At 50.7% G+C, this 15,506-nt stretch overlaps 1 protein-coding gene and 1 long non-coding RNA gene across 2 annotated transcripts in view; one reads left to right on the top strand and one right to left on the bottom strand.

Moving 5' to 3' along the window:
- LOC126509837 (uncharacterized) overlaps positions 1–15,321 on the top strand; it is a 39,821-nt gene extending 24,500 nt beyond the window's left edge. Inside the window, exon 3 of the long non-coding RNA XR_007594262.1 lies at positions 12,797–15,321. This is a non-coding gene — a long non-coding RNA (uncharacterized lncRNA). The remainder of the gene's footprint in view (positions 1–12,796) is intronic.
- Tln1 (talin 1) overlaps positions 1–15,488 on the bottom strand; it is a 30,429-nt gene extending 14,941 nt beyond the window's left edge. Inside the window, exons 1-19 of the mRNA XM_050155989.1 lie at positions 15,329–15,488; positions 9,744–9,911; positions 9,221–9,318; positions 8,798–8,927; positions 8,548–8,700; positions 8,218–8,360; positions 7,992–8,119; positions 7,220–7,280; positions 6,376–6,480; positions 5,869–6,024; positions 4,469–4,570; positions 4,245–4,321; positions 3,118–3,298; positions 2,885–2,998; positions 2,668–2,776; positions 2,286–2,494; positions 2,059–2,157; positions 999–1,166; positions 519–813 (exon numbers count right to left, since the gene is read on the bottom strand). Of these exons, the coding sequence (XP_050011946.1) occupies positions 519–813; positions 999–1,166; positions 2,059–2,157; positions 2,286–2,494; positions 2,668–2,776; positions 2,885–2,998; positions 3,118–3,298; positions 4,245–4,321; positions 4,469–4,570; positions 5,869–6,024; positions 6,376–6,480; positions 7,220–7,280; positions 7,992–8,119; positions 8,218–8,360; positions 8,548–8,700; positions 8,798–8,927; positions 9,221–9,318; positions 9,744–9,873 (2,458 nt within the window). The 5' untranslated portion in view covers positions 9,874–9,911; positions 15,329–15,488. The remainder of the gene's footprint in view (positions 1–518; positions 814–998; positions 1,167–2,058; positions 2,158–2,285; positions 2,495–2,667; positions 2,777–2,884; positions 2,999–3,117; positions 3,299–4,244; positions 4,322–4,468; positions 4,571–5,868; positions 6,025–6,375; positions 6,481–7,219; positions 7,281–7,991; positions 8,120–8,217; positions 8,361–8,547; positions 8,701–8,797; positions 8,928–9,220; positions 9,319–9,743; positions 9,912–15,328) is intronic.
- Between the last annotated feature and the right edge of the window lie 18 nt (positions 15,489–15,506).

The raw sequence follows: 15,506 nt of genomic DNA, 5'->3' as shown, positions 1-15,506 counted from the left end.
CGAGTAAGAAAGCCAGAGACACTGAAAGCAGGCAAGGGAGGAGGAGCGGGACAGACAAGGTAGACAAGGACTGGGAAGTTCTCAAGTGACTTCCTCGGCATGCCAGTTTCCTGGGTTAAGATCTTGGAGAACAGATCTAGGGAGTCCCCATGGTAGGAACGACAGTTTCCAGCTAGTATTCTAGTAAATGTCTTTTGAGAAGAGAAACAGTCTCGCTGAACGATGTGGGGGTAAGAAGGTGAAGTGGAGGAGGCCACATTTCCCCTCTTCTTCCTTGTTTTCGAGGCTAGCTTTTAACCATGCGATTTGCCGCCTACTGTTGGCTCCTTTAAATGTTCCAAGGAAGACAGAACAAGGCTTGTACTGCTTTCCCGATGGGGAAGTGAAGGTTCTAGACTCATTAATGAGTGACTCAATAGTCACACAGCTAGAAGGCCACTGTGCTGATGCTCACAGGTAGCATGGCTGGGTCTGTAGGGGACACTGGGCTTCTAGTTCCTTGGGGTGAGTATTCTTACCAGCATCACCCATGGAGCTGAAGATATTCTCAGTGACAGTGAGGATGGTGTCAGTGGCCTGGTCATATCGGCCAGCAGGCCCAGCCCCTGTGGCATGGGCCTTCACATGCTGCAGCAGCTCATTGAGGGCCTGGGTGACAGCTGTGGCTGCAGCTCCTACCCCTCGCAACAGCTGTCCATCTTCTGTAGCTGCCTGGGAGGCAGACACACAGCCCTCCACAGCCTTGGCTACCAGTCGTCCAGCCTCTACCAGCTGCTCCTGGCAGACAGGTGAGCTGATCGTAGGCGCTACCACCTATGGGAAAATTGAGTTTCAGACATGCAGGCAAGGGACAGAGGCTATGAGATGAGGTGTTGGTGGCATTCAAAGTCATCACTGGGATGACTGCTGTGGCCTCAAGAACCAGAGACAAATAGACGTTTGTGTGAGTGCGTGGTTGTACTAGCCAAGGGCAGAAGACACAGCAAACCTGGGCTCACCTTTGTACAGGCCACCAGTTGGGAGGTAGACAGGGCACACTGTGTAGCTGCAGCAATAACTTGGGTCTGAAGCCCCGAATCCTCTGTGCGCTGGGCCACGCTCTTGGCCTTGAGGACCAGGGCAGCGGCAGCGCTCGCCACTGCCTTTGCTAGTTGCATTAGAACTTCCTGTGCGGAAAAAAGGAGTCAGCAAGATCTGATTCTGAGCTTACGCTCCACAGACACTTCTCTCAGGCTTAAGCTGCTTCATTATTCCCACTGACTCCAATCAGAGGACAGTATATGCAGAAGCATCCAGAACCTATCCCAAGCCCCTCTACCTTGAGCACCCAGAAGGACAGACCCTCACCTGAAACAAACCCTCACCGACAGAAATAGAGTCTACACCAAAGGGAGAGAGAGATGCTTGAGGCGGATACACTCGGACAGTGATGGGGGTGTGGTAAAATGAGATGGGTACTCCATGCCTCTCAATCTCAGTGTGCAAGGAGCAAGACCCTGTCCTACCCTGTCTGATCTCTTTACTCCAACCATGCCAGTTTAGGTCTCCCCATCTCCCATCATGTCTGTCCCCTAGGAGGCTGAGGAAGAGGTGTAGAAGCGAGTGTATGCGGCTCAGAAAGGACCAAGCTGGGAAGGCCCAGGCCAGAGGCCGTTACCGTAGGGGAATCGGGGGGAGATCGAGCCCCAGCCCCTCTGGGTACACACATCTGCATGGGAAATCCAGGATGAAAAGTCAGCTGAGGCAACTTGCCTAGGGTGGGGGAAGGGGACAGCTTCCTCCTCAGTGAGACAGGGGTATCTGAGAGAGCTTAGAGCTGGGGTCATGGCTATTCACAGGGACACCATCAATAAGGGCAAAGCGAGGTAGGTTATATTTCTATTTAGGGGTCTGAATTCTCACCCCAAGAGACTAGAAGTTCTCAGTCTCATTCCTGGAAACAGATGACCAGGCTGGTTTAGATGGGCCAATTCACAGAAATAGGGACTAAGATCTGGATTTAGGATCAGAGATTTCCTCCTAGTAGTGGGGGTTCTAGGAGCTGGGTACATCACCAACCTGGAAGTGGGGGTCAGTGTCACTTTCCCCAATTTGCTGCAACAGCTCCCCACTGGCCTGGCCCACGTTCCCAGCTGCTTGCAGCAGGTTCTGACGGGGCTGTGGAGAAGGAACACCGTCAGAAGCCGCTTGACCCCTGGCCACGTACCCACGGGGCTCACGGGCTCTTGGGTTACATTTCCAACCTACAATCTGGACTGCCCTTCCTCCTTGGGGTGGCCCCTAACCTCGGCTCTAGCTGGCTGAGCACTGCGAAGCAGCTCTGACACCGCCCCTGCAAGGCCCTTCGCTGCTTGCAGGAGGGGCCGGCCATTGCCGCCTTCGTCCTCCAGGAGGGCAGCCAACAACTTCACCCCACGGGACATCTCCGTCAGGTTGGAGGAGATGGTGGTGACTGCACAGCCCACTGCGGTATAGTCTGTCTCTGCAGGGTCTCCTGAAAACAGAGGGGAGGAATAGACGTCATGGGGAAGGAGCATCGCCCGTTAGTCACACGTGTCATGAGGGAGACGGACACACACAACCTTCCACTGTGAGTCAAGGTACAGTCACACATGGAGCACATGTGCTTCCCCTTCACACACACACACAGGCTGACATCCAACCTACCTGCTGTCAGGTTTACCACGGAGGCAGTGCCAGCTGTGATGGCATCTACCTGGGAGTGGATCTCATGCTTCGACTCATCCATCTTGTTCTTACGCCAAGCTTTGGAGGCCTGAGAGAAGGAAAAACCTTAGAGTCTACTCTGGTTTAACTATCCCCTCTGCTCCTTAGAGCTCAGCTTTAAATTAATCACTCAGCTCCTTCTCTACCCCACACTCACAGCATCCTGGCCAAGAGGGGGCAATGTGTCAAAGTCATCCAGAGTAGCCTGGGCAGCCTGCACAGCCTGCATGCTGGAGTTAATGGTTCCAGTGAGCGCCTGCTGGGCTGAAGTCTAAAAGACAAGAAAGAAAAGATGAAGTCAGAGGGCAGGGAGAGGACTATAAAACACCGCTTACTCAGGACACTTGGGAGAGGGACCCATGGACCATGCCGAGGTAGATGTACTCTTACCAAAGGCGGCATGTGGCCTCGGTGCATCTGGCCACTGGTAATCTGCTGCTGGGCAGGTGGCATGCTACCCACTTGGAAATTCTCGGGACCAGAGGCTCCAGAGCGCATGATGGCTGGTAGAGCCACAGAGCCATGCTCCACTTTCCCCACTCGGTTATACTGCTGCTGAAGGACGGTTGACCTGGAGACAGGGTGAACAGCTGCAGTCCTTCAGCAGTCCTGGGATTTCAGACAGTGGTTCTCAACCTTCCTAACCCTGCGACCCTTTAATACAGTTCCTCACAATGTGGTGACCCCCCCAACCATAAAATTATTTCATTGCTAATTCAAAACTGTAATTTTTTGTTTGTTTGGGTTTTGTTTTTTGAGACAAATTTTTCTGTGTAACCACCCTAGCTGTCCTGGAACTTGATCTGTACATCAGACTGGCTTTAACCTCACAGAGATCCACCTGCCTCCACCTCCCAAGTGCTGGGATTAAAGGCTTGCATCACTATTGCCTGACCATAACCGAATTTTGCTAGCTATGAATAGTAATGTAAGTATCTGACATGTAGGATATCCAAATATGAGAGCCCCAAAGGGGTCGTGACCCACAGGTTGAGAACCACTGATGTAGGGTTTCATAAGGTCTCATAACCTGAGCCTAGTGAAAGAACCATGGGATGGACAACAGGCTCAGCAGTTAAGAGTGCCTGCCACTCTTGCAAGGAGTAAAGTTCAGTTCCCAGAACCCAAGTCAGACAGCTCACAATTACTGTTCCAGGGACCAAACACCCTGTTCTGGTCTGAGAGCACCTAAACTCACTCACACAAATAAAAATAAAACAACTTTTTTAAAAAGAAGAAAGAACAAGCTGTATGGTGGTGGCGCACGCCTTTAATCCCAGCACTTGGGAGGCAGAGGCAGGAAGATCTCTGTGAGTTTGAGGCCAGCCTGGTCTACAAGAGCTAGTTCCAAGACAGGCTCCAAAGCAATCCTGTCTTGAAAAACCAAAAAAAAAAAAAAAAAAAAAAAAAAAAAACCCAAAACCAAAGATGCCCAGCACCCAGCACCCAGTGACTCCTTGCAGTCAAGCTTTACTTTCCCCGTTCACAGAATGGTTATCAGCCCACTCCCTTCCTACTTTTTGGGAGACACCGAGTCCTCCAACATAGTAGACTCTTCATCCCCCTCCAGCCCAAAATGGTCCTTGCTTTTTTTCTGTAAGAAGAAAAGGGAAAAAGAGTGAGGTAGTTAAGCAGAGGCAGTCAGCCATTTCTAGAACTTGGGCCTGTTTCTAGAGGGCTGGCGTGGGGAGGGGCTCGGGAGCAGAGCCAAGGAGTGCGTAGGCTGGGTGGCAGCACTCACCTTCTTAAGGATGATATCGATGTAGCCGGCAATGAGTTGTGCAATCTGCTCACCTTCAGTGGTCTGTACTGAGTAGTAGCCATCCTGGTAGTCTCCAAAGTCCTTAAAGAGACAAGGTGGGGACTGAGCAGGAAGACGTGACTCTCCCCAGGGGAATGTAGGAGGGAAGGCTCAAAGTCCACCTGATGAAGGTGCTGTCCGCCAACAGCCCTCCAGGAAGCTGTCCCAACCTTCCTTCAATCACTGATGTCTTTACTTCCCTTCTAGAGGGGACTTTGCTTCTGAGAAGTGGCCTTTATGCTACAGTTTCCGATACACGTCATTTAAAAGATCTCTTCTACCCTTCCGCAGAGGATACGATTGGGAAGTCATCAGTATGTTTATTAAATGACCATCCAAAGTGGAAAAATAGCATCTATCATTTCCATTTCCATCATCTGGCATTCTATCAAGCTGGTATCAGCATTCAACGCATAACCTCAAAATTACAAAGCCAGAGGAAAAGAATTACCGTAAATAGCTGGAGCTCAAAGAAGGGAGGCTTGCTTGTCTTTCTATTAGCATTTCCTGACAGTTAACATAACCTCAGCGGCTGGCTACAGCATGCTCTGTCCACTTTACTTTTCTCTTTTTGATACTATATAGCCTTGGATGGTTTGCTACTCACTCACTAGTCCAGGCTAGCCTCAAACTCACTGCCATCCCCTTGCCTCAGAGTGCTAAGTACATGCCCAACTTGATTGTGTGTGTGGAACTGGGGCATGAACGCCTGTCTTTACAAATGATAGGCAAGCAGTTTATCACTGAGGTGACAGCCCCCTGTGGTAGTTTGAACGAGATGCCCCTTCCCCACAGTCTCAGGCATTTAAACACTTGGCTGCACTGTTTAGGGAGGCTTAGGAGGTGTGGCCTTGCTGGAGAAAGTATGTCACTGGGCTTTGAGAATTCAAGACTTCAACCATCGCCAGTTTGCTCTCTGCTTCCTGCCTGTGGTTTAATATGTGATTTCTTGGCTCACTGCTCCAGCTGCCATGACTGTCTGCTCTATGCATTTCCCAGTGATGGCAAAGAGCTCTTATCCCATTGCCCATATAAACCATATAACCATAAGCCCAAACAAACCCTTCCTTCTACAAGCTGCCTTGGTCATGTTGCTTTGGCAGAGCAATAGGATGGTAACGAATACTCCCTAAGCCTCTGTTGAATATAAGGAGTGTGTCCATCCATTACCTGGTCCATTTAAGCATCCTTCACTGAGTTTCTCTATCCAGTCTAACCTCCACTTCCCATGACAGAAATACTTTTTCTGCAGCCCTGTTCAATTTACCCCACTCTAAGGAAGGAGGCAAAGACCTATGTATGTAACCCCAAGCCCTTTCCATTGGAATCCCAACACACACCAGGGTAAAGCTCTTGGGAGAGGCAGCCCAGCGTTTGATGTTGGTGAGGCTCCATTCCTGGATCACCTCCTTGGTCTTCTCATCCACACGCATCACACACTCCTTAGTGATGCCCAACAGCCTAGGCACTAGTTTATTCTTCCCCTTCATCTTTTCCTGTGAGACAGAGGTTGCAGTTGGTGTTAAGGTTAGAGGTCAAATGTGGGGCAAATGCTCAGATCAGCTCCAGACCACAAGAGATGCTGAGGTAGCCAGGAGGGCTAGACTACTGTGCTCATGAGCAGGCCAGGACGAAGCTCTACTACAGACAAAGGAGTATGCTGGGGAAGGAAGGAGGAGGTGGTGATGGGGACGACAACAGACAGGTTTTCACAGTCAAAGCAACACTGAGAATCAGATTCCTGGGAACTGGAGGGGAAGACAGAGGACAGAGTCAGAGGAGTCTGGAGAGACAGGAAGGACAAGAGTTAGGCATAAGGAAGGCAATAAGAAGGGGCCAGGACCCACCTTGACTAGGAAGAAGGAGACACCGTAAGTCTTGAGGGAACGGGCCAGCTTCACATAGCGTACCTTGGCCTCAATTTCACTCATCTGCCCACAATTCTTGTGTGCCTTCAAGTGGGAAATGGGGAAAAGTTAGCAATCTGGGTATAGTATTGCAATGGAGGAGTCAAGCAGGATGTTAACTGTAATGGCAGAGTATTATTAGCATACAGAAAAGTTTAGGAAGGCAAGAGATGAGGAAATGCAGTGTGGGCTGGCTAAGGAGCAGAAGCAACCTAAGGAACAAGGTTAAGGAACTTGCAGACATTCTAAACATGGGTCTGGGGAGTTAAGAAGCAGGAGGATCCAGGACCATCAGAGTTCACAAAGAGGTCTTTGGGGCTGAGTATTCAGAACAGGGAAAAAGACTATATTTCACAGTCACTTCAGGCCAAAAGCCCAGTGATGCTCCTATCTGGTGTCCACAGTGTAGGCACCATTAACCCAGGGGAAAGGACAAGGAAAATACTGAATTGAGCCAGGCTTGGTAACTCACACCCATAATCCCAATACTCAGGAGGCTGAGGTAAGAGGATTGCTGTGTGTTTGAGGCCAGCCTGGGCTACAAAGTGAGATCCTGTCTCAAACAAAAAGCAAAACCCAAAATGGAAATTCCACAGCAAAACTGGTGACGAGCTGAGACTAAAACCCAAATCTTCTGCTTGCTTGGCATAAGGCAGGTGGAGAGCAGCTCGGAGGGCAGAAGCAAGGTGAGCAGAGATGGAGAGAAGGTGGGAGCCACTTAGCCAGGAAAATCAAGCAGCCAAGCTCCCGGGTCAGCCCAGACACTTTCCCCTACCCCATTCACCTGAAAGATCTTACGCTCGCCCTTCTGCTTCACATACTCCTTGGGCAGGAAGTCCTTCAGGCTACACCAGAAAAGGGAGGGTCAGCATGGAGTGGATAGCATCAGGGGCATGTGGGCCATGGACTGTGGGCCTAGAGGTTTGAGGAAACGTCTAGGACAGTATCATCTCTAAGAGAGACTGAGGAAACTGGTTTGCACTGGTTTCTGAACTAGTCGGAACTCAGGATGAGCTCCTGAGTGACCTGTGCTTTCTTGGGGGATGGGGTATTGAGGAAACTACAACTGGGAGTCTCGTTTTCTGAGAAAAAGAGGGAGCCAAGAAGAGAGGAAGCTCCCTAAGAAGGATGGTCATGTACTTCGGACACTAACAAAGCCTCACTAAGTTCTTTGGATCTTGAGAAATAACAGTGAATGAGATTTGGGGAACCTTTTAACGTAACGTTCCCCAAAAGGAAAATGTCCTAATATTTTACTTTGGCTAATATAGCCAATTCTTCAGAGACTCTTAAAACAAACAAAAACAAACAAAAAAAACCAAACAAAAACAAGTTACAGGGGACAGGGCGGAGATACTGAACAAACATTGCCACTCTGATGGGGCCAGTGAGGAGACAAAGGATGATGGTGCTGAAAGCATGAAGACCTGTGGGGCTCAAATCCTCATACCTTGGAAGAGGAAATGGGGAGGGAAGGTTGGGTGCAGACAGGTCCACTGGATCACAATGGTAGGGGGTTCCAAGGCATGACAGGGTATGGGACGTGGGTGACTTACTCAAGGAAGCCAGCCTTGTGCTTCTGCTCATTGTGAGGTCCAAACTGGATCTGGCATTGGAAGCCTGCAAACTCACAGGCCTTGTCAAAGGAGACAGGGTGGGAGCCATTCAGGATGTCATCTCGCGCCTGGAGACCACAGAAGGAACGAACATTGCATGGGTGCAGGGACAGCCCTGTCTCTGCCTCCCCTACCCCATCTCACCCCGTCCAGGTCTACTCCATACCTGCACATAGAGAAGGTTCAGCTGTACAGGGTCCCGGGAATCCACATTCTGGTCTGAGTAGAAGAACTTTCTCCGCAGCAGCAGCGTCTCATGCTCTTCTACCCCCTGTTCCCTCAGTGTCCGCCCGTGGTCCAGCCAGTTCACTGGAGCACAGACAGTACCCTTAGCACCAACCCCATATGGCCCTTGTGCTGCCTCGTGTCTGGGCTTTCACTTCTTCATACCGGCCTTTCCTCATCAAAATGTAAATTCCATGACTCAGGGCAAATACAGAATAAATGGCTGCCCTACCCCCCCTCCTTTTCCAAGGACCCCTTTGGTTCTGCTTACGTTCATCATCTGTGTGCAATTTCTGCTTTAGTTTCTCCATCTTTTTTTCATCTCGCAAGAGGGTCTTGTCTTTTCTTAGGGTCCCTGTCCCCTCGTCCTTTTTCTCTTCCATCAGCTCTCGAACCAGTGAATATTCATCATGGTTGGTAATGCCTAGGGAAATGGATGGCTTGGTAACTCCAAGCACAAAAGTCTTTTGACAGAGTTGGAACCTCCCTGCCCAGGCCTTTGCCCTCCCAAGACCCCTTACCAATTCGGGCACAGATAGTCATGAGCATGTCAGTGACTGTCTTGGAGTCATCCACCATGATAGTCTTCACGGTTCCATCCAACATCCGGATCTTCAGGGGTCTCTGTTTCTTCCTGTACTCCATGGTGTCCTGTTGGAGCGGGGAAATGCAGTCAGGGCCTACTTAAACTAGTTCTCTTTATTGTCAAGGAGAAGGAAAGTAGATTACTGAAAGGAAGACTATGGTGGCTCAGCCAAAAAGAGGGTGCTTTCACCGCCTGTCATAGAAAGCCACATGGGCATGCTAGGGGTAGTGGGCCTGGTACATGCAAAGCCCAGGGTTGGGGGAAGGAACTGGTGTGAGGGAAGAGTAGCAGATATAGTGGTGGAAACAAGTGAGACACTGGTTAGAGGAAGCAAGTGGTCACTGAGGAAGATACTCACCCCATTTCGGAGCATGTAGTAGTCCAAAGCTTTCCCAGCCTCTAGCCATATACCTTTCTTGGGGTCATCATCTGACAGAAAGAGCCCAAAGTCGCTGGCTAAAAGAGATGGTAGATCACCTTAGACTTATAAAACCTCCACTGTGGCCAAATAGCTATACCATTGCCTTTGTATATAATTTTCTCCTAGGACCTTGGACTTAAAGAGGAGAAGAAACACCAGGTGGTGGTGACACATGCCTTTAATCCCAGTACTCAGGAGGCAGAGGCTGGTGGATCTCTGTGAATTTAAGGCCAGCCTGGTCTACAAGAGCTAGTTCCAGGACAGGCTCCAAAGCACAGAGAAACACGGTCTTAAAAACAACAACAACAAAAAGACAAACAAACAAACAAAAAAAGAGGAAAAGAAACATTGGAACAATTGGAGCATAGGCTTAAGAGATAAAGAGTCTCAGAACACAACGCAGACACTGAATAAGGGATGGAAGATTCCTGCCCCCCACCACCAGGGTAGTCACACTCACGAGGGCCAGCCAGGGCCTCTGGGATCCGCTCACGAATCATGCGGCAGGCATCATACACCATGGTAGATGGCTCAAACTGCATCGTCTTCACCACATTCCCGATGCTGATCTTCAGCGAAAGTGCAACCATAGTGGCGGCTTTGACTCTTCAGCCTGGCTATACCTGGCCTGTGACATCAGAGCATTAGAACATACTCTCACTGGAGTCCCCAAATGGTCCCAGGCAGAGGACTCTTAAGGGACTCAACTGCAACCAAGAATTATAATAAGTTGTTTTGCCCTATTTAATAATTTCAAAAGGGAAAGGTTACTTCTATCAAGTGATCTATCTCGATCACTGAAGACGTCCCAGAGAGAGGCTGGTCTCTGGAGAACAAGAGCAGGCCTGAAATGCGGTGTCACCTGAGGACACTGTCCTGCCTGCACCACTGGAATTCGTACCTCTCTGGTTCCAAGTGCCTCGGGCCTCTTGTTCCTGCTCTCCTCTTTTTCCAACCCTTCCTCTGCCTTGTTTTTTTTTTCCTTGTCTTCGTCTCCCATTCTATCCTGTGATTTTCAGAGCGCTGCCCTGGCCCATTTGTGGCCTTCCCTCTCATAGCTTTCGCCTTCTTGGCAAAATGCAGAATCCCAGGGGCTCCAGAATCCTGCAGTCTGTGGCCAGCATTGTCAGGGAGAGACCTACTTCTGTGCCTGCTCTCTCCCAACCTGAATGGTATAGGCTCTCCCAGTGAGCTGTGCAGTCAAGGTGGAATTATGATCCTCTGTCTGTAGACTTCAGAAATGACCTCGCCAACACTTCTTGGAGAGGAGAAAGTTTGAGGCAAGCAAGACAGCATCCAGACCTTTACACCCAGCCGTTGGTCCTTACCAAGGCTTTCTTGCACTCACTCTCTCTTGTTCAAGTCCTTCTCAGACTATCCTCCACCTTAACCAGGTACCCAGACAATGCTTTCAGTGCAGCTCAGCATTGCAAAGCCAACTCATTCCTCTACCTTTCAGCCACTACTTCTCAGTGGGCTAAAGAAGCCACAGTGAGCAGCAGGTTACATACAGGCCTGCCCAGGAGCTGATGATGTGACCTGATGTGGTATGGGGCTGAGTGCCTCTTAATGAAGAGGGAAGGGAGGGAAGGCAGCCTCCCATCCTCCACCTAGCAAACTGCTAGCCCAAGGGTGTAAGCTGGACTGGGAAACAGGTGGGTATCATGATACAGAAGGCACCTGAAAACCAGGTAAACTAGGAAAGGGTAGAGGATAAAGAAGTTGGGAAAGATGGGGCAGGAGAGCAGAAAGTCTTGATAGAAACCAGACACAGATGTAGGAAATACCAGGATCGGTGACCAGGATAAGGTTTCTGATCATACATACAGTCCAGGACTGCAGGAGAAGAGGCAGAGTTTGTTCTCCATCTTTACCCCAAATGAGAAGATCCTCCCAGGCCCCCCGCCCCCCCATTCATAGAGGACCATTTTCAGTAGTGGACAGACCTGGTTGTCAGCGAGACAGCAGTGCGAGGAACCAGAGCAGGAGTGAGAGGCCAACGCAGCCCAAGCTGAAGCTGCATGAACGCCCCTCCTCCCCGTTTCCTCCGGACATATGGATACCCACTTCTTCCTCTGTGAGACCCCGATAACAGAGCCGAGTCATGCCTGCCCTAACTTCCAGACTGGCTGTAGGTAGCTATCCACACAATTCATTGAGAGTGAAGGGATGTCAAGGACTTGGACACTGAATTGGGACTAGTGGCAAACAAGACTCCTGGAACTATTAGTAGAAGCTGTCTGCTTCCTGTCCCGAACTGAGAACCCTGGCCCACTTTCTATCATGTTTTATGAACAACAACAACCCCCCCTCCATGTCCCCCTCCCAGAGAACTCCTCCTCCCTCAATACATTCCTGAGATGCATTCCAGAGGCGTTGGGCAATTGGTGGGGGGGAGTGGAGGACAGGAGGTCAAAACCCAGCAAGGAATGGAATGCAAGTATACTAGAGCTAAGGAATTTTGGGGTACAGGGAAACTATCACCAGTGCAGGTACCCACAAGAGGGAACCACAGAAAGATAGGGAGCTGCGAAAGGGCACATAGGGAAAGAGAAAGCCGAACACAGAGTCAAAATGTAAGAGGGTTGGGGGAATAACACTCAGTCTGTTACCAAATTTGGCCTCTGAGTCCTCAACCGCTGGGAGGGGGAGGGGTTTGTGGGTGAGACTGACATATCCGGCCTCGGGCTGCTGGAGGCTCATTTAAGGCTGGACTGGGCAGCTGATGGGCTGGGCCTGACTTCCTCCAGCATAGGGTCTGCATATCCATACAAGCAAACTCACTCTTCCCCAAGTCCCCTCAGCCTGCACCCAACTCCTTCCCACAGAACTACTTATGCTGTCCCTACATAGACCTTATCGCGGTCTCACAGCTTCTACACAAGATGTATCTCTTGAAGGCACCACACGCGCGCACACGGCTTCCTCACCAGTGCACCAGGCCCCGATGCCAGGTTCCCAACCCCTCCCCTTCCATTATGCACACATTTTCCCTCCGCGCATTTTTGAGGGCCCATTGTGGGAAGGCCTGGGCCAAACTTTCAGTGGCTGGAAACCAAGGTGAGTAAGACCTAGACTTTGCTTTCTGTAGGTTGCCAGCCTTCCAGGTGGGTGGATAAGCTAAACACAGAGTTACAACAGAGGGCAGAATATGAAAAGAGCCAAAATGTGTATACTCAGAAAAGGGATGGATCCCTTCAGGTTAGGGCACAGGGACCAGGGTACCCATGAGAGGGATTATTTGAAGACAGGACTTTAAAAACATGGAGATAATGGAAAGTAACAGTGATGTGTCATTTATTGACTATGTTAATTGCACTGTATACATAATATCGGTTAATCCTTCAACAACCATGCAAGGTAAGTGCCATTGCTCTCATTTTTACAGATTAGGCACCAAGGTTCAAGAATGTTAAATACTTTTCCAAAGTACTTGTCCAAATAATAAGTTGTGAAGCCAAGATCCAACCAGGTCTCTTTGACTCCAAAGCCCAAGCAAGCTCTCTCTTTTAGGTCAGTGGAAGACACGTCAGAGGCAGCATCCCAGGCAGAGAGAATGGCATGAGCAAAGGTGGAGAAGCAGGAAATCGTGGAGGAACGTTCGGGAGGGTGAGCAGGCAAACTGGCTGAAGCACAGCGATCTGCAAGGAGCAGTGGTGGGGAAGGCAGGGTTAAGATGGAGAGGCAAAGGCTGAGAGAAGAGTATGAGGAACTTAACTGACGGGAGCGGAACAGGAGGTCAAGGAACTTTGTGCAGGGACACCCCCAGAACTGGACTTTTGGGCAACTTTGGGGCCAGGTTAGGAGGACCCTGTATTAGTACAAGGGATAATGAAGCCAGAGTTAAAGCTGTGTGGAGAGGAGGCTGCCATTCATAAGAAAAACCTGAGGGAGGAACTGATGAGCCTCCTCTGCTCCCAGAAGCCTCAGCCCAGGGGCAGTCTCCTATGAGCAGCAGGCCTTTATTAACGAGACAGCTCCAGTTAAGTAACACAATGAGAGAAAGGGATGGGGCTAGATTGGGCTGGGGATGCGAGACGAAGCTGTGGGGGGCGGGGGGAGGGATGTGATGGGACAGTATGTGAAGGTAGAGGCAGATGGGTGGAGCTACTGACCACATCAGGCTGCGACAGGAGAGGACTGGGGAAGACAGAGGGGAGGTGATGATGAGAAACAGACAAGTGTGATGGTGACGGACCAGATGGGGAAGAGCAAGAGTGACTCCATGGATGGTGACTAACTGGGACATGACAGCAGGAGGTCAGAGGCCAGGTCATGAGCTTCAGAAGAGCGAGGGATGTGGTAAGTGGCTAAGTTAGGCTGCTGCTGGGGTAGTGGAGGGTCACTGGCAGCGGCTAAGTAATGCTGGAGTGGGGAGGAGGGGCAGCTTGGGGTAGAGCCAAAGGCTGAATCAGTCTGGATAGGGGATAGCGTTGTGGTCAGTGGCAGGGTCAAGCTGGTAGTGACACGGGGGTGTGGTCAGTGGCCTGGCTGGGCGTGGGATCAGTAAGACCCAGTTTCCTCTTTGGGTATCATTTCCTCTTTTCCGTTGGGGATGGGGGAAGGGGATCTATAACTGGACCTAGACGTTAAAGGAGGGTCAGAAACCTGGGGGGGACACACAGCAAGAGCTGGGAGGCGGGGGTCCAGCAGCTGACCAGGTGGCGCGCCTGAGAAAGTGCTTTATGATGATGGGAAAGCTCAAATTTGAGCGACAGAAACTAAAGTAGGGTGTGTGGATGAACAGATGGGGAAAGAGGATGAGAATGAAGAGTTAAGATGGACAACCAGGAAAGAGCTAAAGGCCAGGAAAGATTCTATAAGGAAGTGTACAGGGTGTGCATTTTAGGGCCAGGGGCAAGAGGCCAGCAGGGCAGGGAGGTAACGAAGCTGTATGGTTAAACTGTGGGAGCTCAGGTGAAACAGTGTTTGCCTGGCCAGCTTCCCCTTCAGTCATGGCCTCCTCTCTCCCAGTCTTCCCCACAGTCTGACTCCTGGGTCGCTTTCCAGTTCCCACCTTCCACCTAGTAAAAGGCGTAAATCTAGAAACTCCTGCCTCCCAGTGATGGTAGCCCCAGGAAGTCCCTGGTCCAGGTATCAGCAGTTCTAGCTGGAGCCCAGACTGTCGCCTCTGGGTAAAAGAAGCCTCTGTGATTACACCGGAATAAGGGACCTCACCACGAAACAAAGGCAGCTACGTGCTGCCAGCCTCTCACGTTTTTACCTGTTCAACTGCGGCTGCAAAGTTCAACCCCTATCGCTGCCACCCGTTCCTAACATTAACCCTGACTTTGTTTACAAATTCCCCAGACTTTGTCATTCATCCCTTCCACAGTAGACACCCAAACTAATCTAGCTTTTATTTTTAGGCCTAAATCCCTCGACTTTAACCCTAAATACTGAACCTTAGTCCTGAAGCTTATTTTTTAACTTGCTTCCTAATTCACCTTTCCACTGTTTATTCTTAATTCTAACCATGACAATGGCCTTTAATCCCTAAAACGGGCTATGTCAATTCCTGTTGTTGATCCTTAACCCGATCCTGTACTCTGATATACGCTGGTCATACCATAAAACAAAATAATGACCTCAATCTAAATGTCAACTAAACGAAACAGACTTGACTAGTGCAGCTAATGTTTCAAATTTAGTCCAGCTTCATAACTTCTAAAGGGATCCCCGCTTCCTAAAGTCGACCGCACCTAATCCCAAACTCACCCAAAGCTTTCCTAACCATATACTCACTATCTGCTAACACCAAAGGACATCCCCGCCCAGCGCCTCACTGCCACCCCATTCCTCACCCTCCCCCAAACCTAGCCGAGACAGAGAACCGTCTGCTCCCACGAAAGGGGCCTGCCTCTCGCCACACGGCTAGCTTAACTCCAAACCCCAAACGAAACGCACTGGACGCTGACCTCCCCAACAGGACCGGACACAGGATATGCAGGAGGATGGGGGGCCCCGCCCGCCCGCCGCTTCCCGGGCTGGCCTGTCCCCGCAGCCCCACCTAGAAGCTCCAGCCCGGCCCGCCGCCTGGCCTACCTGCGCTGCCGGCTCTGTGCCCCGCCCGCCGGCCCGCTACCCGCTCGTTCTCCGGGTCGCTCTGGGGCTCCGGCCTCGCCCTCCCTTCGACACTCTGGTCCACTTCCGTCCTGGAAACGTCCCCCACCCGCCGGCGGCGCCCTGGGCCCGCGCTCTATGGTCGCGGAGACGTCATGAA

Source organism: Alexandromys fortis, unplaced genomic scaffold (assembly GCF_014885135.2).
Source record: "Alexandromys fortis isolate MF-2015 unplaced genomic scaffold, M_Fortis_MF-2015_v1.1 scaffold_92, whole genome shotgun sequence".
NCBI classification, from domain to species: Eukaryota; Metazoa; Chordata; class Mammalia; order Rodentia; family Cricetidae; genus Alexandromys; species Alexandromys fortis.
This window is presented reverse-complemented; position numbering and strand designations above follow the sequence as displayed.